The 25269-nt window shown below is 53.5% G+C and overlaps 7 protein-coding genes across 7 annotated transcripts; 2 read left to right on the top strand and 5 right to left on the bottom strand.

Moving 5' to 3' along the window:
* Window positions 1–534: 534 nt before the first annotated feature.
* On the bottom strand, window positions 535–2694 carry PG997_013032 (inorganic phosphate transporter PHO84; the record flags this gene model as incomplete). Its single annotated transcript, XM_066817346.1, has 5 exons — window positions 535–604; window positions 676–1852; window positions 1943–2015; window positions 2076–2357; window positions 2437–2694. The coding sequence occupies 5 exons, from the start codon at window positions 2692–2694 to the stop codon at window positions 535–537; spliced, it is 1860 nt and encodes a 619-aa protein (XP_066663038.1).
* Window positions 2695–5996: 3302 nt separating this feature from the next.
* PG997_013031 (uncharacterized protein) lies at window positions 5997–6956 on the bottom strand (the record flags this gene model as incomplete). The annotated part of the gene is made up of 1 exon (XM_066817345.1): window positions 5997–6956. One exon carries the CDS (start codon window positions 6954–6956, stop codon window positions 5997–5999), a length of 960 nt encoding a protein of 319 aa, XP_066663037.1.
* A 1927-nt stretch (window positions 6957–8883) lies between these two features.
* Window positions 8884–12120, bottom strand: PG997_013030 (uncharacterized protein; the record flags this gene model as incomplete). The annotated part of the gene is made up of 1 exon (XM_066817344.1): window positions 8884–12120. One exon carries the CDS (start codon window positions 12118–12120, stop codon window positions 8884–8886), a length of 3237 nt encoding a protein of 1078 aa, XP_066663036.1.
* Window positions 12121–13614: 1494 nt separating this feature from the next.
* PG997_013029 (uncharacterized protein) lies at window positions 13615–14648 on the bottom strand (the record flags this gene model as incomplete). The annotated part of the gene is made up of 4 exons (XM_066817343.1): window positions 13615–13683; window positions 13730–13867; window positions 13974–14234; window positions 14400–14648. The coding sequence occupies 4 exons, from the start codon at window positions 14646–14648 to the stop codon at window positions 13615–13617; spliced, it is 717 nt and encodes a 238-aa protein (XP_066663035.1).
* A 3455-nt stretch (window positions 14649–18103) lies between these two features.
* PG997_013028 (uncharacterized protein) lies at window positions 18104–19173 on the top strand (the record flags this gene model as incomplete). Its single annotated transcript, XM_066817342.1, has 4 exons — window positions 18104–18289; window positions 18411–18633; window positions 18707–18841; window positions 18902–19173. The coding sequence occupies 4 exons, from the start codon at window positions 18104–18106 to the stop codon at window positions 19171–19173; spliced, it is 816 nt and encodes a 271-aa protein (XP_066663034.1).
* Window positions 19174–19230: 57 nt separating this feature from the next.
* On the bottom strand, window positions 19231–20433 carry PG997_013027 (U3 small nucleolar RNA-associated protein 6; the record flags this gene model as incomplete). Its single annotated transcript, XM_066817341.1, has 1 exon — window positions 19231–20433. The coding sequence occupies one exon, from the start codon at window positions 20431–20433 to the stop codon at window positions 19231–19233; it is 1203 nt and encodes a 400-aa protein (XP_066663033.1).
* Window positions 20434–21418: 985 nt separating this feature from the next.
* Window positions 21419–25022, top strand: PG997_013026 (Protein cwh43; the record flags this gene model as incomplete). The annotated part of the gene is given in 6 exon segments (XM_066817340.1): window positions 21419–21512; window positions 21586–21753; window positions 21862–22194; window positions 22245–22371; window positions 22830–23423; window positions 23438–25022. The coding sequence occupies 6 exon segments, from the start codon at window positions 21419–21421 to the stop codon at window positions 25020–25022; spliced, it is 2901 nt and encodes a 966-aa protein (XP_066663032.1).
* Window positions 25023–25269: the final 247 nt, after the last annotated feature.

Below are 25269 nucleotides of genomic sequence, written 5' to 3'. Positions count from 1 at the left end.
CCGACGCAATTGGGAGTCATGATTGCCCTCACATACAAATATGAACACTTAGGCAATTGTTATGTTCTAATCCGATTGATATTACTGTTATCGCTAGAGCTGCCATGCCTACAGCTTGAGGCACTCAAATGAGCCTTCTGCATCACACAAAAGTCACAGCTAGATCAATCGCACAGGCACAGATTAAGCAACTATGTTTTCATGAATATATATTCCAAGTATTAGTATACAGATTGTACATCCTTTGTCGAAAGGATCCCGGAGACTACTCTATGCTAGCACATGGTTGCTGCACATATGGCAAGCATAGAGAGGCCCCTGGGGAATTGCGGAAAGAGCTCTCTCTCTTGTGCATGACTCTCTATCCGGCCGAAGCAACCCAACGACTGAAGCCGCGACGCTGTGTATTGTAGGGTGAGCATGAATGAAACGAGCGCCAATCTGATGTACATAGATATACATGTGCCGCAAGTGGTAAAAGAGGGACAGATGCTATTGTTTATTGCTCAACCAACTTTGTAAGTGAATGAATATCTAGAGAGAGCTGCGCTGCTCGGTCGGGCCCTTCTCGGTCTGTGAAGAACTGGTTGGAGACGGAGGCGTGCTGTAGACACATACACGCATTAGCAAGTTGCCTGCATCAGTATGTATGGCTGTAGAGGTGGTGCTACTTACGGCAACTTATCGCCTGCGCCGAGCTCCTCGAGCGTCTTCCTGGCCGACTCGGGGATGAGCAGGGTCGTGAAGAAGCCCGCGAGCATGAAGAGGGCGAAGATCTGGATGATGTGCGGAAGCCAGGGGGTGCTCCAGCGGGGGTCGTTCACGGCCTTGACGGGGTCGGCGCCGATGACGCGCAGAGGCCCGAAGACGCACTGGGCGATGATGGCACCGATCTTGCCGGTAGCGGCCGAGATGCCGTGGCTGGTGGCGCGGTACCGCGTGGGGAAGACCTCGGCGGGGATGATGAACGTGGTCGAGTTGGGCCCCGCGTTGAAGAAGAACTGCGTGATGGTGTAGAGCACCATGAGCGCCTCGCCCGACAGGTTCCAGAACTGAAAGCCCATGATGCAGAACGTCACCGTCAGCATGAAGAAGCCGAAGAGCTGCACCGGCTTGCGCCCGACCGTGTCGATGATGGCGGCCGACACCCAGTAGCCCGGTACGGCGCCCGCCAGGACCAGGATGATGTTGCCGACGGCGGTGTCGTAGAAGTGCTCGTACATGTTGTCGTTGCCGCTCCAGCCGATGGCTTTGAGGATGATGGGGTTGTTCAGCCAGAGGCCGTAGGAGCCGACATTCTTCCCAGAGGGGTTAGCCGATGCGCAGAGGCAGATAGGTGTAATGTGGCAAATAAAAGGTATACTCACGATGCAGAACCATGATAGAGCAGTGCCGAGGAGGACCTTCAAATTCTTCCACTTGCGATAGTGCTGGCCAAAATCAGCCCAGCTGGCTTTGGGCGCTTCGGGCTCTGCGGCAGGCACAGGCACCAGAGTAGGGACGCGACCGGCTTCGTCTGCCTCCACCTCTGGCCATTTGGCCCTCCGGAATGCCTCGGGGTCGTCGGAAACACACGCCGCATCTCGGGCGGCGACGATGAAGGTGTACCGTGGGGTCTCAGGCATGGTGAGCCGGAAGTAGAGCGCGACGCAGCCGGGCACGGCGCCCATGCCGATCATGATGCGCCACATCTTGTCCACGGCCGAGCTACATCCGTCCGACGTGGAGCAGAGGGTGTGGGTCGTCGATCCGACGAGAGAGTTCTTGAAACCGGCCGTGACCACGAGGAGCAGCAACGCGGCCGAAAGCTGGCCAATTCCCTGCATGGCGAAGACCGCGTTCATCATGAACCCTATGTATAGGTGAGCATCAAGTGGCATTTTTCCGATAAAGCAGCAGTGTTCGATGTCCAGGGGGTACAGGAGTGAAATGCGCTACCTACCTCTCCATTTCGTCGTGGCAAATTCTGAGGTGATGGTCGCGGATAAGGGGTAGTCCCCTCCGATGCCAACGCCCTATACAAATAGAGAGTGAGCAAATCGGCCTCAAAAGGGGTCCAATAGTGTTTGACTCACCATAATGACTCTCCAGAAGATCATCAGGCCCACAATGCTCATGGCTGGCGAGCCGGAGGATAAGGCCTGAGCGAGGGTGACGACGATGATGATGATGAGCTCGAGTCCGTACATGGACTTGCGCCCAACCACGTCGGAGAGGATACCAAAGCTGACTTGGCCGATGACGACACCGCCGAAAGTGGCGGCCTTGATGGCAGTGTCGGCCTCGGCTGGCAAGATTCCGCCAAAGTAAACTATCCCCAGCATCGAGGTCACCAAGCCAATGGTGAAGATATCGTACTAGATGAAATAGAGAAGAGCAGTGTCAGCTGGAGGACTGCCTCCTACGCCACGGTGTACGGGATTCATGAACACATACCGAGTCTGTGTAGAAACCAATGCCGGCGATGGCGCATGCGCGGACATGATACCAGCCAAAGGGGGCCTTGTCGATCTCGGCCAGGGCCAGTCGGCGTCTCTCGGCTGGGTCGCTGACATGGGCGAAGTCGTTATTAAAGTTGTGGAAGGCGGAGTTGCCGCCCACCGTCGTGTTGGACTTGAGGATTGCGGCGTTGACCTCTGCGTCCGATAGCAGGCCGGGCGGCGCTACTTGGATCTGGTCTGGGTGAACGGCCATGTTGGGGTTCTTGAAGGTTTCAGTCTCGTCCCTAAGCTTACATCCGGTTGGTCTTGTCGAAGTCTACAGCACCTGTGCCTGGAGAGGAACAGAGAAGGCTAAGAAGAAGTGAACAAATAAAAGTCCTGGGAGGTAATCGCAAATTATATATATAGCAATCAGGGAGCTGTCTGTGGCGACTAAAAAGTAGACTCCCTACTCCCAACCGTGGGCTGGCATCTGTCAGTGACATGGTGAACAAGATAGCGACTTAGACGACCGACGCGCGAGATCTAAGCCGCAAGCTTCATATCGATACTTTGTTGAACTATGAATAGTCATGGTGAACTCCGTAAGAGGCATAGTCGCCAAAATACCCGGTCTTCTTGATCCGTCTGATCGAACGACAGCTCAGGAAGAACGGACGGCCCCATGATTCAACAGAGCCAAAGCACTCGCGTACGGTTGGTTTGCTGCTGAAAGGTCGGGACGAAACAAATTGATAAGCTTCTTCTCATTTGGCCTGAGGTCGACATCATCGCGCACTGCTGACCCCTCGAGGTCCAGCTGGCACGGGCCAACAGAACAATCTGATCACACTCTTCGCAGGTGAAGAGACACATGCGGTCTCAATAACCAGGCAGCTTCCTATTCGGAAAGCGATATTATGGCGCCTATGCACCAACAGTGCTGATTGAGTAGCAAGGAGATGCTGGCATGTCAAGTAACTTTAGAGGCGTCGCTCACCTAGGAAACCCAGAGTTCCTTCTCGGGAAACGCCGTCAAGAGATAGGGACGTCCCCAAAGTGAACAGGAAAGGGGAAGAAGACCCGTTGGTACATGCCGAGTATGCCATAAGCCGAGAAGAGACATACCGCCTTGGTATGCTGTGAATCCAGCGAAAGCTTGTCTAATACCTCAATGAACATACATGACTTGAGTGCATATGTTCTCTGACTGCTTGGCAGGGGGTCTTAGGGGTGGAGGCAGGATCTGAATACATTCTTGTCGGCTGTTTGACATGCCATCGTAAATCAACAGAACAGGTTATGGTAATATTAGTACTTAGCCAAGACAGAGATGGTTTGAATAAGTGTTTGGGGTGACAGGCGCCACACCCGCAGGAAAAAGAAAATGGTAGATATCATCATACCTTCAGGGGCCAGAGACCATGTGCAGCGTACCCCTACGAGTCAAGATACAGGAGTCCGTCGATGAGATCACGGTGAGGGGCCGCACTGTGATGCCAAGATAGCCTAGGGGAGTTTTGATGGTATCAAAGGGTTAAGAAAGTAGAGTGCATCTTGGTAGTCCAAGCCATTGGACTGTGGGTTGTGAAGGGACGTTGAAGTTCCGAGATCTGGAGGGACGCCATCGGCTCTTCACCGATCTCTGGGGACACCCACGAGGGCTTCCGAGTATCCGGTCGCAAGGGGGACAGAAGCAAGGCGTCTTGTCCGTACCGAGGAGGGCCAGCCGCCGATACGATTGGGAGCCAGTTCTTCAGATTGGGCTACTGTGAAGGCATATGCAACTGTGAAGGCATATGCAGCCGACTGACACAGTTGACAGCGCGGCTCTGCTTCCGGTGGTGGCCAAACATTGATTGTCTAGCGCTGCCGGTTTTCCGTGTGCAGCTGGCGATCTGGCGGACCGGAAAAGGGCCATCTGCCATCGTCAGGGCGCAAATCGGCGGCAAGCTTCACGGCCTCGCCTTGGTCCTCCCAAGACACAGACCGAATGCCAAGATGGCGGTAGAGCCGCCTTGGGAGACCGCTCAGATCTGCGCGAATCAATCCAGAATGGAGCCAAAGTCACCCGACGGCGAGGTGCAGTAAACAAAGTGAACAAGGTTTTGCGTTTTCGTGCGGAAAAAAGCTTCGCAATGACGAGCCAAGTTTTCCCTCGCAAGTGCGTTATTGGTCTTCTCTGTTTTGCGACGACCACGTAAACTCATAAACTCAGTTGGACCGACTTCGAGTTGCGAAAGAAGTTTTTTTCCCCCTTTGATGTCGGGCTATTTCCGTCTTTATCACCAGAACCAGCTTTGCTTCTGCTTGTCGTGTCGGATCGATCGGCTTTCAATCGAGCCCTGGCAACAGGTTCTGACACGACCGGCCCTCTGCCGGGTGTCTTGGCTGAAGCATAGCAAACTTGCAGCTGCCATTTGCCATGTCATATCATCATCCTCTTTTCTCTGACCAGTATGGCAAGGGCTATCTCCCCATTCGCACTTGCTATTTTTGGGCACCCGTTATTCTTGGCGATGCTTGCGAATCACCCACTAGATGGGGAAGGTATGTTCAGCGAGTCGATGCTCTCTACCTACCTTGTCCTCTTCGTGTTCTACATTCATGCGCCGTGAGAAAACTGGAAGGGCCAGAGAGAGGTCCGTATCGCTTCTCATCACGTTAGGTGACCAAAGTCATGCCTGCCAGCACTTGCGCTTGGAAACTCCCGCGACCTTACCGAAAGCCAGTTGCATATATCTGACATTCCGGTCCTTGCCCCCAATGAAACCCCGAGGCACTACGCATCACGAACGCTGCGCTGCACCCTAGTCTCGAGAAGCCCATCGTGCCATCTCTGCTACTTTCCCAGTTTGCTTACATGGGTCTCGTAACCAAACCGGAAATTCGCTCGTGTACTTCTCCGCAGCTCTTGTGTATCATATCATCTTGATCCACTGCTAGCATGTAAAGTCAAATCCGCCCATGAATCCATCGACTTATCATCCAATCCAGTCATCTCGAGTAACGCGTCAATTTTGACAAGGCGTAGCCGTATAAGTCAATGGGGTTTCTGCGTCCCCAGGCTGAAACTGTGATTACATAGGAAATCAAGACATTTTACACATATTAATAACATCGCAATCACAAGAGTAACAAAAAGGGAATATGACTGAGTATGTATAGACATGACAATTTGTAAATGGTGATGGGTATATATAAGGTATGTTCGTAAGTAGGTTTTACACAGTTAGGTCGACGTGAGCAGGATTTTAGTCTAGGTCTCGTGCTCCGGATATGTATGGGATGGGATGGGTATGGTGGTACATGCATTTCATCATGCTATATATAAGATATGGGGATAGGATAACTGCCCTTCTTCGTGAGTCTTCATCAGCCTGCGGGCTTTGCGGGTATCCTCACAACTCCTGCCTCGACAGGCGACCCCGATCGCGAGGGGCTCTTTTCATTAAAATAACGCATCCTTTCCGTAGCGTACACAGGCAGCGCGTATGTGTGTGTGTGTGTGCGCGCGCAAGAAAGAGAGAGAGAGAGAGAGAGCTAGCTGTGTAGATCAGATGCCTCTCTCGCCCACTAGCGGTACGCCTGAGCGGTGGTGAAGTTATTCTGGCTGTTGAGGCTGGGGTCCTGGTGGTACTGCTCAAGCCCGCGCTGCCAGCGCTCCTTTTCGCTGGGCATGGTCTCGAAGCCCGTGGGTTTGCCCTGCTCGTACATGGTGTCGAGCTGCTTGAGCTGCTCGTTGTCGCCCTCGCGGCGGCGGCGCCAGTGTCGGCGGAGCAGCACGATGGACGCGACGATGAGCGCGAGCGCGCCCACGCCGCCCGCCACGGCGATGCCGATGGTGGCCCCCATGGGGAAGCCGCCGCTCTGGGCGGGCGCGGGCCCGTTTTGCGCCTGGGCGAGGCTGTTGGTGGGGGGAGGGGCGACGGAGCCCGACGGGGCGGCGACCAAGCTGGTCGTCTCCGGCAGAGGCGTGTTGATGAGGCTGGATACAGGGTCCAGAGGTGGGGGTGAAGTAGTGGTAGCAGGCAGAACGCTGGTTTGCATTGTGGTTGGGGCGCTCGTCTGGGCCGTGGTGGTTGGTTCAGGCTTCTTCTCCGTGGGCTCCGCGGGCTTCGTAGGCTTGGGAGCGTCATCCGCCTTGGTGGTGGATGGTGCCGGCGGCGCAGGCTCCTTGTCTTTGTTGTCGTCGCCGCCCTTATCTTTGTTGTCATCGTCGCCCTTCGCTGGGTTGGCAATGGCGCCCGGGGCTTCGGTAGCATCCGGTAGCTTCGCGGTTGTCTTCTGCGGCTCTGGCTTTGTCGCCGGAGGAGACGGTTCCTGCTTCTCTGGCGGGGAGTTCGCCGGCGGCGTCTCCTTGGCCGGCGGTGCTGGCTCTGAAGCTGTCGGCGTAGGTGCAGCAGGTGCAGCGGAGGTGCCAGCACCTCCGCCACCGCCACCGCCGCCGCCGCCTAGCAAGTTGCCCACATCTTGACCGATCCCGCCCAACGCTCCGCCCAACGAATCACCAACTCCAGTTAAAAGGCCAGCCATGATGAAAGTAGAACAGCGTGATCAAACGCTGAACACTCCAGAAGAAGAGAATTAAGAAATAGGAGGAAAGAAAAAGGAAGGAACGACTACTGGGTTCGGTGTGGTATCATCTGAATTTGGGGTATTGGAGAAAAGCAACAAAACGGACGGTTCTTGTTGGTTAAAAGAAAAGAGGGAATAGCCATCACATATCACGGTAGCAGCCAGGGACTTTTGTGGACTGTCTGCAGCAGCAGAAGCTGCCTCCTCCAGTCCTCCCCATCGCATGTCCATGTGGCATCCGATAGCCGATGGGGATTTGGGTGGCAAACTATCTCGAGCGACATGCCATTGGCGCGCTGCCCAGTGAGGTCCGCAGTTCAGAAGCCAATTGCCCATGTTGCGCGAGAAGCAGAGTTGGGATGACGTCCAGTTCCGAGCGGTTGGACACAGTCGACGTTTCGGAGGCCTGCGGTGGAGTGCAGCGACAGCCAAGCACAGCCTGCCGTTCGTGATGCGGCATGGAGTTGAGGGCTGAGAAAGGGAAGGATTACCGGTGGATCGGCCGTGTATCAAACCCCAGCAGCTTGGAAGCCCCTCCATCCGTGACCACCCCTGAAGATCAAAGACGACCCTGGATTCGCAGCCGCCTTATGTGCCATTGCCGAATTTCGCGCCTGCGTCCCTGCGCGCTGTGTGGCTTTTGAGAGGAAGAGCGCGAAAAAAGCAGGCAAACGCCCCCATTTCTTTTCTCCCTGGCTCGTTTCAACACAGCACCCCTACCAAAGATTAATTGACCGCCATCATCACATCGTGCCATGTGCCATGTGCCAGTGTGCCATGACAGCCGATGGACCTTTGGTTGGACGCGCAGCTCAGGCACGCACGCATCGAGAGGGGCCTTTTCTCTGGATAACGGCCAGCCCAGCGCCTGACGGGCAAGCGGCATCTCCTTCTCGCTGGATTGCTGGGCACCCACGCGCCACACTGCCACGCATCTATCTCTCTTCCTGGCCGTGCGTCCTATCGTGACGAGTTCAGAGTAACCTTGGGTTGCAAGATGGAGTATGGTTAATTTCTGGGCTTACGTCGCAGCCAGGAAATCCATCATGAGATGAACAATTGACGTCAAGATACGACTCCCAAGGTTGATAGCAGACAACGTCTCCAGAGGGCAGTGAAGCTCTGCTCGTATTTGTTTTAGTCCCGGCCTGTCAACCCCGTTCGGGAGCTTTTCGTTTTCCAAAGAATGCTTAAAAGGCTGCGAGGGTCCGTCGCATAGTCGCCAGGCAGACCTTGCCTTGAGACTTGACAGCATTCTGTTTCGTTTTGCCTTGCACCCCCAGAAAGACTCGGGACTCGGGAATGACGAACTGCATGCCCGAAACCTGCTGGTTAAAACACCTTTTGAGACACTAATCCCATGAAGTGAAGAACATGACAGAACAAGAAGAGTCCCCCCCCTGGCCTAGAGACATCATCCCTAGCCCTAGCCCAGAGTTAAGAATGGCATCTAGTTCAAAAACAGGCTGAGTTATTGCTTTTATTTCAATCCAGATATTCCTAACATTCGAATCAACGACGGCGAGTCAGATTTGACAAGTCCATCGGCCCTGGCCGAGTAACGACAATATCGGCCCGACACAGGCTTTTTCGATGTTGGGTACGTGCTGCATGCACTCTGCCCTAGGACTCATCGGACACAGAAACAAACGTATGGGGAGTACCATACATGTAATCACAGTGAATAACCAATCAATAAACAGTATCTCTAAGACGCCACTAACTCGCTCCAAGTCACGCCACTATGCCATGTCCCGTAAGTCCGTGAGCCCGTAAGCCATAATCTACACAGGCAGTCCACCAAGTCGGTATAGTCCAATATATACGATAGACAACTCCTTTACCTGGCTCCCGACTAGCTCTCCACGCGCCAACAGAAAACCACCTAGCCCTCCAGCCCCGCGTAAGAGCTTAATTGATTGAGCAATGCCGTCCACTTGGGACTCTTGAGGCTCTGGAGAGCACCGAAAAGACTCTCCTTGGTTGGCAACGCGTTCGGTGGTATGCTACGGGGATCGTTGGGATCTCGTGCTTTCTCGCTTAGCCTCCTCAAGGTCGACACACCCCACGTGATGATGTGTAGCACATCTGTGTCCTCACGGGGTTGAGCCGCCCTAGACCCGCGTGTAGGTGGCGGTGGAATCGGCTCGGCTTGGTTGCAGAGGGTTCGCACCAGTCGGAACAGATTCTGCGCAAAACCCTCTCCTGACGATAGCCAGGCTCGGGTGACCCCGCTTTCGTACCCAGGAGCCAGGGAAGCAATGATGTCTGCTGCCAGTAGCCCTTGCATGATGACGGGTTTCCGGGCTTCGATGAATGAGGGTAGATTGGCAGGCCGCGTTTCCTTGTTCTGGTCTGGAATGGAACAAATCGCCAGCGCAAATGTCCGTGTCAGCAGTTCGCATGATGGGGACGAAGCCGCATCTGCGGCAAAGATAACCTTATAATGACTCCGGTTCGGCTCGTCACGCGCCAATAGCTTCGCAAGCGAGTCCACGGCATGAGGCATATAAGGGTGTACCGCTGGCTCAAATGGCGCAAAGACGATATTGTCATCAGTCATGCGTGGGGCTGGACTGGGTGCGAAAGCTAGCAAGAGATGTAGAAGACAAAACGCTTGCTCCTTGCCTGGCAATTCTAAGGCACCGGCGATATTGGACAGCAAGACGATTACATCTTTCATGAAATCCAAGGTGTTTTTCGGAGACCTTAGCAAGTTGTCCAATGTACCCAAGGAGCGAATAGTACTGCAAAGAAACCTGACCACGGTATCCTCTGCTAGGATCGGCTGGTTTGGTTCGTGAAACGAGAGGTTGCGGAGAATTGTGGTGATGGCTATTAGTCGATCGGCGGCGTGCTCCAGTTCGCTTTCCGCATCGCCGAGCATGGAAACCTTCTTCACGCTATACTGGTCCATCCGGCACAACCGCATAACGTCTTCGTACGAGGGAAGATCAATTTCGTCGGATATCGGTTTCGAGGCCTCGGCAAGATCGTCCGCTTGCTCTTCAGCGCAGTCAATCAGCGACTCGACCAGGTCGTCACAGCCCCGAAGGTCTAGCATTAGATTGGGATGGCGCCAGGATTCATGCGTCACAGTACCGAGAGTGTCCAGAGCCAGGCGAACCTCACCGCGGATGCCACATTGAAGGCTTTTGATAAGGGCATGTACATCGATCTGGCCAAGCTCCAGAGGCGGGGGCACGTCAGGCCTCCATTGCTCCAACTCAGCGCCGACTTGTGCGATAATGCCGAGTTCGAAGCCTCCAAACGCGTTGTTCATTCGTTCCATTTTGTTTGGCATATATTCATCGGATTGCGAAGCCAATGGGGCCGGAAAGGCCAGCGCCGGACCGCTGGCAGTCTGCGCATGATCGTGCTGTGCGTAAGGTGTGGGTATAGGCACACTTCCCGCCTTTCCGGCTGTGGACGGCGACGGCATTGGGAAGTCTCCTGCGACTGGCGTTGTATCGACACTTCGGGAAAGGCTATTGCGCAAGTGCCCTGGCGCAACAACGGGAGGCTGCTGCGTCATCTGACCTGGCTGGGGTGTAGGGAAGCCATTCACGTTGGCCTGTTGCATCGAGGGCGTCTTCACTGGTGTCTGGTGGGACGGTTGCATCTGTGGCGGCTGCCCAGGCGGTTGAACTGGTTGGTGTGGTTGACCTGGTGGCATTGGTCCTTGCGCGCCCATCCTCTGAGGTGTACCTGGACCAGACGTTGTAGGCATACCAGCCGGGTTCGCCATTTGCTGATTACGACCTTTCTGCTTGTTCCATGCCTCCTCGAACTTGAGCAAGTTCTTTTCATATATCGCCTTGATCTGCGAAGGCGCGGAAGGGAACTGTGCTGGGAATCCCACAGCCGCAGCAACCTGACCCCATGCGTTACGTGCCATGACTGTTCTATAGGACCCAAACTTGCCCATGACTAGGAAGAGCTGAAGGAGGTTGACGGGGCGGCCGTCGATCTGAGGATTTGTTTCGAGAGGGAGCCTCTGTAGGTTCATAAAGCTGACTAGGTTCTTCATGAAGCTGTCTGGATTCTGCCTGGCCATCTGGGACTGCTGCGACTGCATGGACCCAGGAGGCATTTGTCCGTTGGCCATGGGCATAGGCATTGGCGGCTTGTTATTACTGTTGCTATTGTTGGGCATCATACCGCGGCCTTGGCCCATATTTTGTGCCTGCATTTGAGCAGCCATGTGCATGTTGCCCTGCGTAAGCTGTTGCTGAAGACGCATTTGATACATCATCTTTTGTTGCTGCGCCGGATCCATGGCTCCGCGTCCGGCGTGCTGGGCCGCCATCTGTTGCTGCATTTGTTGCATTTGCTGCATCTGGGCCATCTGGCTAGGGTGCATTTGAGGCATTGGCTGGCCCATCTGGCCCATTTGCGGCATCTGAGGCATCTGTCCCATATGTCCCATCTGGCCCATGTGCCCGACTTGACCCATCTGTTGAGGCATCATCTGTTGGCCCATAGGATTCTGACCCGATGGTGGCCTAGCTGGCGATGGGGATGGCGTGTAGCTTTGACCGAAGCCTGGTGGGAAGTTCTGATTTTGCATGTAAGGATTAGGTTGGGGGGTTCCGCCGTGTTCTGATGGAACAGGGGATGCTTGCGGGCCAAACTGTCCCGAAGCGGGCGAGAATGGATGCGGCGATGCGGTATTGACGCGTTGAGGCACGCTTCCGGGTCGTATTTGGTTGCCGGCCATGACCGGAGAAGGCGACGCAGTTCCTGACCCGTTAGGCTGTAGGTGAGGATATTGTTGAGGTTGGCCGACGCCGTGCTGCTGTTGTGCCTGTTGCTGCTGCTGCATCGCGTTAGGCTGAAAACCCGGATAAGGTGATTGCTGGGGCGTGTCGGCGCGTGATGTCGGTAGCATGCCCGGGTTCTGTCGAGGCGACGCGCCCATGCTGTCTTCTCTCGGCCGGGGTCGCTTGGACGGCACGACGGAGTTGGTTTGATAGACGGGATTCTGGAAGGAGGGCGACGCATTGCGCATCGGGCCGTTCTGCATCGCCGAGGCCATTTGCTGGGGATTCGCGAATTGACCAGCGGCGGCGGCTGGATTGAACTGGGCAGGATTGGCCATGAAGGCCGATGGATCCATCATGTTCGCGCCTCCCCGAGGTTATTCGGATCGTTCATGTGCGGGAAGCCGTTGTTGCCATTGTGGTTCGGTACGGCCGCTGCCTCATTCATCCAAGAGGTCATGACTGATGGAGTTACCAATGGGAACCCATCAGACTGTGAATGCAAACGACGTCAGTAATTACAAAAAACAACTAGAATTAGATAGCGACAAGACCATTCAGATGGAAACCCAACAAAAAATGGATGAGCAGTGACACGTCGCGATGCAAGAGTCGCGTCTGTCGCGGGTCTGGGTGACTACTGACCGATGCAAGAGATTGAATTGAAGGAGGTAGCAGGTTTGGGGCTGGGGTGTTTGGTGTCGGCCAACGGCACTTGGGGAAAAGGTGGAAGAGAAGAGAGAGGGAACGTGCTTGCTGCTTTGCTGGGCGTGGGCTAGTGCTGGTGTGTGTCGGCCGCGCGCGCTGCGTCGGCTGCTTGTTGCGTCTGCTGCTGGCTGGCTGCTACGTCCGCCGCGGGAAGATTTTCTCTGAGCGCCGCCTCCGAAGCAAGCTTCAATGGCAGAGAGCGAGCGAGCACGATGGATGGGAAGAGACACCGACTACGGCAGCACACCGCGTATGCCGACTCCGAAAAAAAACTGGGCAATCAACGGGTGGTGGCACGAGACAAGCCTCTCGATTCGATATATCTCCAAAGTATATCAGCCGGGCCAGGGTAACAGGAGATGGGAATTGAGCGAGGACAACGAAAAGGTCTCACCTAAACGTTAGGCGCGCTCCAGCATTGGTTTGCTTTGGGGGAGGTGATTTGGCAGCTTCTCTCTCGGGAAATCAGAGCACTGTCTGATGCCAAGCCACGCTAGACCAATAAGGGACTAGTCTATTCTAAGTGGAAACACCAAGCGAGATTTGAAGTTGGCTGGCCGCAACCTGAAATTGATAGCACCGCAAGTAGCTCAGGCGCTACTTCTGGTGCAATATCGGGGAAAAGAGACTTCTGCCGCAACCGAAAGGTTGACAACGGGGTTCGCAAAGACAGCGAAAGAAAAAGAAAAAAAGAGGACATGTCCAGTTTTAGTGGTTGGCTCGGACCTTGCTGGTGTCCGGCTTCTAAGCCTGCCTTTGTCCACTCTTTACCTTTCAATGCTAGCGATGCAATGTCTTCTTGACGAAGGCCCAGCAAAAGAGCTAGTGGTCAACAACGGAACACTCCGTCCATCATCAATGGCACATTGACGATGGTTTCCATCCCTCCAAGGGGGAGGAGCGACTCCAATCGCACCAACAAAAAGAAGCTCCATGCACACACTTGTGATGCACACACTTGTGATGCGCACAGCTTGCAGCTCCATGTCGGCTGGAAATGCCAGCTTGCGCTTGCAGGCTGGGACTCACCTGAATTCCCACTATTAGTGGGCAGATTCCATTACCTGTGGTCAATGGTGTGAGATTGATTCAGATCGCCGGATAAGCCATCAGTCCATGGATGGGTTGGTCAATAGTACGTGGATTCAAGCCTTGAGCAATCCTGGGATGCCTATAACGAGTAGGGGGCCTGCGATGTATGCGATGTGTACGTCCTGTTGCTGTCGATGCAGTGTCGAAAACCGATCGAGCCGCACTTACATAGACGGCCACACGGCCCTGGGGCTGCAGTGTGTGAGAATCGATTTCGACCTCACAGAAGTTGGTGCCAAAGTCGCTGGCCCAGGTGGTGGTGGCACAGTTTGGCTCAGCGCACCCGGGCCTTCCTTCATGGCCTCTCTGTAGATTGCCGCAGTGCGGCCCGGCGCCAGGTTGAACACCCACGTCCCTCGCCATTTGGGACGTTTGTGCATAGCGCTGTCCTCAAATTGTTGCCCGAACTAACACGAATGGACCCTTTTTGTGTGTGATAGTAGAAACCGACAGTGGCAGCCACTTGCAAGGCCATCGAGAAAACCAACACTCTCCTGCCAGAAGGCTCAAGCCAGTCCATGGGGAAGCTCGCAGCTGATTTGGCCTTTGGGGCCACGAGGGGCTGGGCAGATGCTGACAATGACTGCAAGCTGTGCATCCCTGAATGCGGTTGATCCGGGTGTGTACGTCGCCGCCAAAAGTGACCAATGGAGAAGCCGGACAGAGCATGGAGCTAGTGCCCAAGTAGTTGGTTCCAACAAGAATAACGTCGTCTTATCACCCTGCCAGCTCCCACGTCTGACTCGACCTCCCGGGCAAGCGTTTCTGACGAAAATGAAGGCTGGATGAACTGTGGCCAAGAATAATAGAAGTTGCTGGTGAGGTCAACTCATCATACATTGGCATATGCCAAGTTGGCTGGGTCGAAGCGTGTTGCGTGCGAAACCTGGTCTCCTAGCATGATGTGGAATTTGCGGGGCGCGCCTGGTCGAACCCAATCCGTCCGTCCACATTCCCATTTTGGTGTCATTCTTTCGAAACAAGTGCCGTCTGTGTCTGCGCGCAAACTTCGAGTCCCAGGCAGTGAGCCATATGTTCGATTCGTTCTCTCCAGAGAGGCCCGAAGAGTCCGTACCTGGGGGGACATTTTCTGCTGTGGTTTTCCCCGTTTCTCGCTTCCCCCTTCTCGTTGATGGTTGTTGCTGGTTTCCCGTATCAAATGGCAGCCCCAGTAACTGGGATCGAGCCCGTAAAGAACTGTAGCCGGCGCTAAACTCCGTTGGAAGCTTCAGTTGAAGAACAACGAAAGCAAGCGCACCACAGAACGCAAAACATATGACGGACAGAAATCATGAAGAAGACGAGTGGGAGGGGAAGGGAAGAGAGAAGAAGACAGGAAAAGCCACGAAGAAAACGAAGAGAAGAAAAGACGGTCACAAGGGGAAAGGGAACGGGGTTGCCAGTTTAGGTACAAAAGCTTTAACATCCCATCCCATTCACTCACTGACTGACAGGTACATACCGATGGCTGGCTCGAGGTACTTTGGATGTATCTTATCCAATCCAGCCATCAATAGGACGGCCCGTCAACTGCGAAATTGACGCTAACAGCAGCATCCAGGCAGGGATCCATTTCGAGGCCATTTCACCCTGCAGCAGAGCGCCGAGCAGCAGCATACGCAATTGATACACAGTTGAAGGACAGGAGAAGAACCAGGTCGACACATGAGGTCAGAAAAGCCCGTTTGACCCGGGGCAAGGCAATTCATTTGGTTTGTTTGCCCGCCTCTCCAGTTGAGAGTCTCATTTCCCCCCAGTCGTCATCCGTTGGATCCTGTGGGAAAAAGAGAAAGCGGATAAGCTCCAGCTTCTAATTGCAGACACCAGACCCTATCCTGTTTCGTGTACCAACGAGGCCGGCAGTGCGTTGCTGGAAGTAGCCGTTTGCGAACAGACGATGCATATTGTGTGTTGGATCTCTGGGACACGCAGATCTATCATCTCGCCCCCTCTGGCCTCCTGCCCTCCTGTCTCCTCTGCTACCGTACTCACTCAATACAGGCCAAGGGGCTCGCTCACTTCTTCACAGCAAACCTTCGTCAATCTCTTCCGCTCCCCCAGCGTCCTTCACACGCATTCCACCCACCCTTTAGGTCGGAGCATGGGCCGCAAGAATTCTCTTTTGATTTGACTCATTACTGACAAAAGCTGCCGAGTGGACGACTGATAGGCTCCAGAGGGAACTGGAGGTGGTGGGAACCGTCCGTCGCTGTCACGTTCCCATCCCTGTCCCATGTATCCCCCTCGTGTCTCCATTTTGCCTTTGGTGTTTCCCGATACTAATGTAATAAGAAACCACTGCCTAAGGTAGTCACAATGATTGACCGCATCCTTTCTCCTGCACCATTGTACATGAGCTGATGCTTCGCTTGGGATTTGGGCCGGAAGATCAATGAAATCTCACCAATACGATACGCTAACTATTGCCGTTCGTTCAACCCTCCAATCCACCCCCTACGATTTGAAGAGGGGAGAAGACTCAGAAGAGTTGGCTAAGTTGGCGGGCGAGCCGGATCCACCTTATAGGCCACTGGAAGTTAGGGTCTACCCAATCCGCTGTGGGACGGTTGCACCGATCACGATATCGCGGTATGTATAACAACAACACATCCATACCTACCTCTTATCAATTGCGGCCAAATCGTACTTAACATAGAACGAGCGAACAATATTGCGCACTTCCTCCTCAAATCTACGGGCAACGGGTGAGCTTTCTGGAACACATGCAACATGAATCCTTTTCGCCTTGGTCGGGGCCGTCGCAAGCCATCGCTTACCTCTCCACGGGTTCCTGATGATCATAACGCTTAGGCCTGTGCCACTCAACGCTATTTTACCCCGTCGCCCCTCTCCACCACAAGTACGCACGCTCTGGGCCTCCTGCTGCTTCTGGCGGCTGCTGTACATACACGTAAGTCGCAGTGTGTGTTTTGTAACGCTTGCCGCTTGCTGCCTGCTGCTTGCTCCTTGAGACATTATCTTGTACCGGCGTTTTGCCCATCGTTGCGCGGGTGTATTCTGGTGTCATGATGCAATAGACCAGAGCCCGGAAATGATGAATAGAAACCACGCAGCGGCTAGTTCGACTAGTAAGAAGAGATTGGTTCCGGCGCTGCTGTCTCGCCCGGATTGGGCTTTCAATGCAAGATCTCATCGTGATGGTTGACAAGCAAGGAGGGGATTTCACACCGGTCTAGTAGCAGAATGCCACCCAATCTGTACCCAGAAGAAGTGCCTTCGAAAAGACGAACTCATCGCAGCAAGCTGCGGCTGGAGCGGGAGATGCTGCTGCATATGGTCCAGAAAACGACTCGCGAGCCTGCTCATAAAGTAAGTGCACATCTCCTCTCATGCATTAGGTACAGAGCTTATGCCTTGGTCCCTGGCTATCGATTTGTTCTATTGGTTCTTTAAAGCAAATGGACGTAACGATAACCTCCCGCGTTTCTTCGCTTGGTTTATTCCCCATAACGCCAAGTTCGCATGCTTGTATGTATGCTGCCTTACATATGCAAGTGAACTATACTAAACAACGACGGGTAATCAACTGCCTGCCGACACACATGTCGTAGAGAACAAAAAAGGAACAGAAGACGACATTTTGCACGCAGTTCTGTGGGATTGGTGTCCATACTTTCGAAGGAACAAAACCAGCCGAAGTTCTGGACGCGATATGCCTTCAGCCGCTTCAACTGATCTCACGAGTGGACAATTGGGACGGTTACGTTTAAACGGCCCCCCACCTTTCAACGACTACATCCGTGTACCTCATTGGTATCGATGGCGGATCACGACGAGCAAGCAGTGTAGTGGCCTTGCAGCCTCCGAATACCAGAGATGCATCTATTCGCAGAGCAGGGGTTTCTATGCATCATACGTACATCAAAGCCCCCTCCCGATAAAGACTCTGTTTCTACGAATTGCAGCAGTCTCCCAAGATACGGTAGCGCGATCCGTTAGCAAACAGTCATTCCTGTCTCGCTGGCGTGAAAGTCCCACCACCTGTACGATACGTGAACAAACAGTCTTGCAGGCTGCACGAGACGTAATGCCAGGCCCATTTGGACCAGTCCGATGTGCTGTGTCGCGCGTGATGAATGTTGACTGACATTACTACTATTGGAACCTAGAGCTGAGGCAAAACGACTGGCTGCAACGGCCTTGGCTTGCTTGATTGCCCATGCTTCCTTCCTCTTCTTTTCTCTTCTTTCACTCGTTGCTTTTATCCCATGAAGATGTTTGAAATATGTGACAGCCCACATGCACTTCTACTTGAAGCTGCAAATGCTGCGGAACATGCCCTTGAAGGTACAATCGAAATTATTGCCTATTTGGGACTGGCTTACCTAAACTTTATCCCTCTGTGCGCAACTCATGGGCACTTCCATACATGTACAGACTCGGCACGGGATGTTCATTCGTACGGGTATCAGCAGTCAACTAACTCTTGCTCTATGCAACTGCTACTCTCCTAACCTGAACAAGTTGCCTCTGACAACCTGGAATCGTATCATCACCCAAGTAGAGCCATTTGCTAGCATCATGCCGCCCAAGCGAAAAGCGCCGCCACCCGCCGAGGACGAGGTAGCAGCGGAGTCCTCAAACCTGCGCAGATCGACGCGTCGGAAACCATCCGCTCCCGTCGACGCGACGAAGGCGGCGACGACAACAACAGCACCAGCAGCAAAGAGCAAGACCTCCACCACTGAGGAAAAGTCCGCGAAGAGTGTTAGTCGCAGCAGCGTAAAGACTAATGGCGACTCGAAGGAGAAAACTGCCAAAAGTGTACTGATCTCACATCTCATCCATCACATATCATATATACACCTACTTACACCTCTTCCTATAGGATACACAGCCTAATGGCACGCCAGACTCAACAAAGCCGGCCAAGGTCACTCAGAAGGAGTCGACATCAGAGACGAACTCTGGTGCCGGGTCGAGTGATCCATCATGCGAAAAGGCATACTGGCTACTGAAAGCCGAACCAGAGACACGTCTGGAGAATGGCGTAGACGTCAGGTTTTCTATAGATGATTTGGCTTCGCGAACAGAACCAGAGCCTTGGGATGGTATGCTTTTCCCTTCTTCACATGTTTGCAATTTCGAAGTGGGTTGCTCGTTATATATTGACAAAAAATCTAGGTATTCGTAATTACGCCGCGCGTAATAATTTGCGGGCGATGAAGAAAGGTGACCTCGCCTTCTTTTATCACTCCAACTGCAAGGAGCCGGGTATTGTTGGCACGATGGAGATTGTGCGCGAACATTCCCCTGATCGTAAGGGCTATCTGATTTGACCCTTCCACTGTCTTGTTCTGTTGGCTAACACTATCCCAGTATCGGCCCATGATCCCAAAGCGCCATACTATGACGCTTCATCAAAACCATCTGAACCCAAGTGGAGTGTAGTGCATGTTGAGTTTCGCAGCAAGTTTGCCCAGCAGATGGGCTTGAAGGAGCTGCGAGAGATGGGCAAGCCTGGCCAACCCTTGGAGAAAATGCAGCTGCTCAAGCAGAGTCGTCTGAGTGTAAGCCGTGTGAGCCCTGCAGAGTTCAAGTACTTGATAGGGGTCGCAGCGGCAAGAGGTGGCATGTCCAAGGAGGTATGAGGGTCTTTCCGGAAGGGGGTTGTATGAGTAGTGGACTGTGCGATAAAGATGATTGTTTTACGGCTTCGGCAAAGTCTGGGCAGTGTATTCTAAAACCGTGCGAAGACCAGGATCAAGACTTTCTGAAGCCAACACGGGGTTCATCCAGGCCAGCGTCTTGCGGGCCAATTGGATCTTGTCGCCGGTCGATGTCAAAGACGACTTGAGCCGGGAAAGAGTCTCCCGTAGCGCCTGGGGATAGGCCGCAGAGTCGATAGAAACGCCAAGAACAGGCTGCCGAATAAAGCAGTTGCACGCCGCTGGGTTGTGAGGGTAGAGCTCCGACATGGTATCCAGAACGTGCTGGACAATCTGGGGTTGAGAAGAGACTTGTGGGAATTCGCCAAAAACATCGAAAAACTGCTCTCCTGCTGCCGCGTTGAAAAAGGGCTGCTTCTTTGCGATGTCGAAGATCGCCATGGGTATCGCTCCGTCCAGGGCCGGGTTCCCCTCCTCCAGCTTCTCGGCCGTGCTATTATCGAAGACCTTCTTTGCCTGGCCATCGGGATTGGGTACCATCAGGCGACCGTTCTCGTCAGCATCGTCTTCGCTATCTTCTTCGTCAAAGAGCATTTGGTCGTCGTCGTTCTCGGCTTGCTCCGCAATTGCTCTGTTCACGCCGCCCTTCTTGTTCTTTCGCGCCTCCATCTTCTCGAGCCACTGCATCTCGCAACGAGCATACTCGATCCATACCATGGAGTCTTTTGTGCAGAACCTCGCCCCACGCATGAAGAAGTTTCTCGCAGCGCTCATATCGTTATTATCGGCGGCTCTCTTCCCGGCAAGCACCCACAGCTCGCTCTTCGCCGGGTGCATCCGCAGGGCTCTGGTTATGACTCTGCGCCACCTCTTAGTGGCCTTGACGTCCTTTGCAAACATCAAGTATTCCTTCCATAGCTCGAGACTCCCGGGATGCCGCGCGATAGAGCGTTCTAGGATGCCGAAGACGCGGCCTTCGCCGGCGTGAGACGTGCTTTGACTGATCCGTAGGCGAGCGCAGCGCTTCGCGCGTAGCTTCTCAAGAGATCGCTCCCATGCGACGTAGGCCAGGTAGTCGGCGGGCTTGCAGCCTGGCGAAAGAACTTTGTGCTCGAAATCCTCCCGTTTTCGTACTAGGTTGCGAATCTCGGCCTGGGAGAAGATGTTCTTTGCTTCGAAGTCGCGGAGCTGGGGGACGGACTGTTCGAGGTAGTAGCGGGCCTTGTCGGCAATGGCAGCCATCTTGAAGACTCGAAGGGCTGCGCTGCTGCAGCCTGTCTAGAGAAGTCTGGGGTTATGTTGTCTGGTCCAGATGTTTCTAGGTGCTGGCCTCGAAAAAGCTCGATTGGCAGGAAACGAAGGATTGAACTTTTTAGTGGAGCCCCCTGCCGTCTTCAGTGTGGCATCAGGCACAAGCCTGTGGCTTAACCGATAAGACCTGCCTGGAGATTGATAAGAAAGGTACCACCCACCCGCAACTACCGCGATACTTGATGAGGCTCGGCGTGGGGATTTGCTGCTGTCATTGTGGAAATGACGCTACGTATGGGGACGTTGAGAAACATTGGCCAGCTATGTATGGAGTATATTCGGTCAGCTGGTGACTACCCCCAGCTTTTGCCCGTCCGATGTGATGTAAGCAACTGCTTTCACTTATACAACACCGTCGGGAAAGTTGCCGACTTTTGGCGATGCAAGAAGGAATGGTCCACGTTGGTAGGACGATGAGGAGGACAGGGAACTCGGTTGTCCAACCCCTCTTTAATGTGAACTCTGTTACCCTCATTGGATAGGACAAACAAATTCATGTCCCCCATGTCCCCACGGCTACGGTTAGATGCAGAAAGCAAGACTGGCCTGACCTGACGCCTTCCCACGCGACACAAAACCGAAGCTGCCGGAGCTAGCTGGATCACCGATCAACAGACAAAAAGTAACCGTCTGCTTCCTGCCCAGGACCCAAGCCAGAATCCGAGCGCAACTGCCAAACCAAATGCTCGTAGATTGGGTACACGGCTCGGCGACAGGCAAATAAGAGTTGGCGCTTCATATCCTCGCCCCCGCCTTCTCCTCCTCCCTCTTCCTTCTCCCATCTTCTCTCGTTCCCGTCTTCCTCTAGTCTGCCAAATAATATATGAACCGCTCTCTTTTTGCCGTCATCTGATGTGCGCCCATCGACTATTCTCTTGAGTTGTGAGAGGGAGTCGGGTTCCATTCATTGATCACGATGGTGTCTTCCACCTACAAAGACAAGCCGAGCGGGGCGCTCTTCGCCTTTAGCGCAAAGTGGGTTTCCTACGCGCATACCATCGTCGCATACAGTCAGTGAGGTTTTTGTTGTTGGAATCATATGTTCCGTTGCAGCAGGGTCTAGTCGTACTAAATATGCGTCAGCTGCATTCATCAGCGCACTCGTCGTCGGCATATCGCTGCATTACCACAAGATTGTCAAGAACGAGTTTTACGGCTACCCTCAAGAATGGTTTCCTTCCGTCTCGGCCACGATCGGCGACCGATACCCCGAGCGATCCTTCTTTCAGCTCTTCATAGCTCTAACCTCCGGTACGTACGTTGCTGCGCACTTGGATGGAATTGGGCAAGCCGACTGGCGTTCTCGATACTGTCAAAAAAATGGCACAATTCAGGTCAGGAGCTGATGCGGTTACATAGGACCCCGGTTCGCTCTCGTGGGACTCTGGTATTTGTTGACAGCGAAGCCCGGGAAAGTGCTTCCTAAGTTTGTGGCCGGTGTGGGCTTATTCCGGACCTTCACTTGCGGAGGTTGGACCTACGTTACCTCAACAGACGATCATGATTGGCACGACATCTTCATGATATCCTACCTTGTCGCAACCCTACCTTGGACCCTCGGTTGCATTGCGTTAAGTCCAGCGAATCCCAAGGCGATCAAGTATCGAAATTATATCGCCAGCGCCTTTTTCGGCACCCTTATACCTTTGGTATACTACTTCATTCAACACAAGGTCCATCGCGTTGCCGGAGGTACGTTTGAGCATGTCCAGTGGCCTAACTGGCTTGCTAACATTCTATAGCTTACACTACGTATGCCTTTTTCGAGTGGTCATTGATCCTGTATGACGTTGCCTTTGACGCCGTTACCGTCCTTGACTTTTCCACTTTTGAGATTGTCGTCAGGGACGTCGGCGGACTCAGCCAGGGGTACGTGCAATGGCTCCCCCAGTAACTGCTTCTAGTGTTTTGCAATCGCACACTCGCTTGGGCTGGTCATATCGCCATTTTGAAGTCTGTTGATTTGGTCTGCCATGATGTCTACTTATCCGTCTCCGGAAGTTGCCTTGGGCTGGTACTCTTCGATGAAGGACGAGACGAGATACTCATAAGATCCATGCTGGTTCTTCGGTTTTGTCCCCTTCAGCACTGGCAATTTGGGCCTCAAGGACTTTCTTGCTGGATACGGACAAAAGTTGGAGATTGTTGATGTTGGTTGATTTCGTTCGAGCGATTGGCATACTCAGCCTGACAAAGCCCACTGCATGCTTGGCTTGGAGCAGGATCAGGGCCTTGGCTAGCGGGCAAGTGGTGAACCAGCTCGAGCGAGTGTGGGAGTGCTTTGTTGAGGCCTAAGTTTCGCAAGTGTATGCTAATGTATTGGCTAGAGTGAACAAATCTGGGATGTCTGACGTCGCGCTTGAAGAGCAGAAGACGAAAGCCACTGGCGGGATCTTCAACATCAAGTTCACGTGGAGAGAGACCTTTGACACGATCGCCGAAGTGTATCATGGCTATGTTTTCTGGTCCATTCTCACAGGTCTTGGACTCGTGATATGGTACTTCCCACTATGGTTCATGGGCATATCGGGCTATGAGGCTTTGGTTATGTCGACAATCTCGCCTCTGCTGTTAAGCATCAAGCCTGTGAGATCATTCGTCACCAACCACCTGAGAATATGTCACTTCCTTTCCCTTGCCGGCTTGTTAGCCTATCGGGTCGAAAGTCCGATCTATCGCCTCTTCACTGTCGGTTTTGGTGTATCGATGTCATGTCTCTCCTGGTCGGCTCAGTTATATTCGGAGAATGTCCACGAAACCCGCCTCGAGTCCAAAATACTTGCTTGGTTGGTTGGCTTGGTTCTTTCTTCAGCTGCGAAATTTGCCTGGTGGACGAACAATCCCGTCTGGCCCATCATGCATGCGGAGAACGGCGGACAGAACGAGATTGGGCTTCTCTTGGCGCTAATAGCTGCGTGGCGGTTCACTCGAAGAGCACCATTGAATACCGGGGCCGCAAAGAGCGAGAACCTGGGGGCTCGGCCTTCCTGTCAGCTTTGGGGGTTGCCGGCCTCTTCTTTGGCCTGCACTCTCTCTTATCCGACTCGAGCACCATGATCTCCTGGGTCTGGGAAGGCTATCCAGTACGAGGTCCTCTGGCCGTGCCCCATGGTTGGTTTACGATCGCGGCCATGACCGCCGGGCTTTTGACAGGCCTTGCGTACCCGAGTCTGGTTAGCACGTGGTCTGTCTACGGCATTGCATGTGTTGGAGCAGCCATCCTCACATTGTATGCTAACTGGTTTGGCTACTACGGTGGAATTGTACTTGCATTCTACCTGATGGCCATTGCAGGGCCTTTTCTCAAGAACGCTGCGAAGAGGAGCCCCGCGACAACCTTCGGTCTTGGGTTCTTTCTCTACAATATCATGGTTCTCTTCCATGTCTGGGTGGTCGCTTACGCCTTCGTTCCAGGTGGTCCTTATGTCCGAGAACATACTGATTGGGTCATGATTACCATGATGTTATTGATTGGCGCTGGCGTCTTCAACCTGACCTGTACCAGTTCCCGTGGACCACAGACACCACAGCGCCCCAATTCATCGCAGCACCAGAGATACCATACATCGGCATTGGCCTTGATCAACCTGTTTTTTCTTGCGATGGCATACCTCCGCTTCCCTACGAATGACTATGTGCCTTATCATGCCGATTCACAGATCATCACCGCTGGCATCTGGACCATTCACTTCTCTCTTGACAACGATATGTGGTCTTCCGAGAAGCGCATCCGCAATTTGCTCAAGGAACTCGAGGTCGACGTTGTTGGACTTCTAGAGTCGGATCTTCAGCGCATCATCATGGGTAACCGCGATACAACACAGTTCCTCGCCCAAGACCTTGGCATGTATGTGGACTATGGCCCGGGCCCTAACAAGCATACGTGGGGCGCAGCCCTGCTCAGCAAATTCCCTATTGTCAACTCGACACATCATCTATTGCCTTCTCCTGTCGGCGAGCTCGCCCCTATGATCCAGGCAACTCTCGACTGCTACGGCGAGCTGGTGGACGTGTTCGTTTTCCATTCGGGTCAGGAAGAAGACGCCGAGGATCGTCGACTTCAGTCAGAGTACGCCTCCAAGTTGATGGGCAATTCTCCTCGGCCTAGCATTCTCTTGTCGTACCTTGTCACCCAGCCACAGCAGGGTAACTACAAAACCTACGTGTCGGATCTTTCGGGGATGCACGACGTCGAACCGGGTGATTGGGACCGCTGGTGCGAGTACATCTTGTACAAAAGGTTACAACGTGTAGCGTATGCTCGCGTAAGCCGATCAACTATCACGGACACTGAATTGCAAGTCGCCAAGTTCGTGGTACCCCGGAGCCAAGAGGAAAAGGCGCTTGTATCCATATTGGAGACGAATGAGCTGGCGAGGGACTGGAAGGTCCAGAAAGATAAGGTGCCTGTAGGATGGAGGTTCCCGGCTCTTTTCCGTGGGAAAGGCGTGAGGGGTCACTGCTACCACGTCTTTGATGAGCCTTATTACTATTCGCCAAAAGAATTAGGCCAAGAGTGAGTGGGAGCCGAGTAATTGTAACATAATGTGTATACTGGATGGTGACTGTTACCCTTTCACGCAATATGGTGGTCCATGGGACACCGAGAGATGGATGGAGTGTACGAGACGGCCGAGAGCCAAGAACGACTGCATGTTTTACGTTTAATGAGCATAATGTACCATTCTTAGTAAATATGTTTCAGGCGCCACTTGTGATTGAATGGTTTTGTTCAATTGAGGCAATGGCCAATCGTGATTTGGGCAA

Source organism: Apiospora hydei (assembly GCF_038363865.1).
Source record: "Apiospora hydei strain CBS 114990 chromosome Unknown utg000009l_segment0_segment0, whole genome shotgun sequence".
Lineage (NCBI taxonomy): Eukaryota > Fungi > Ascomycota > Sordariomycetes > Amphisphaeriales > Apiosporaceae > Apiospora > Apiospora hydei.
Note: the sequence above shows the minus strand (reverse complement) of the source record. Positions and strands in the feature narration are given on the sequence as shown.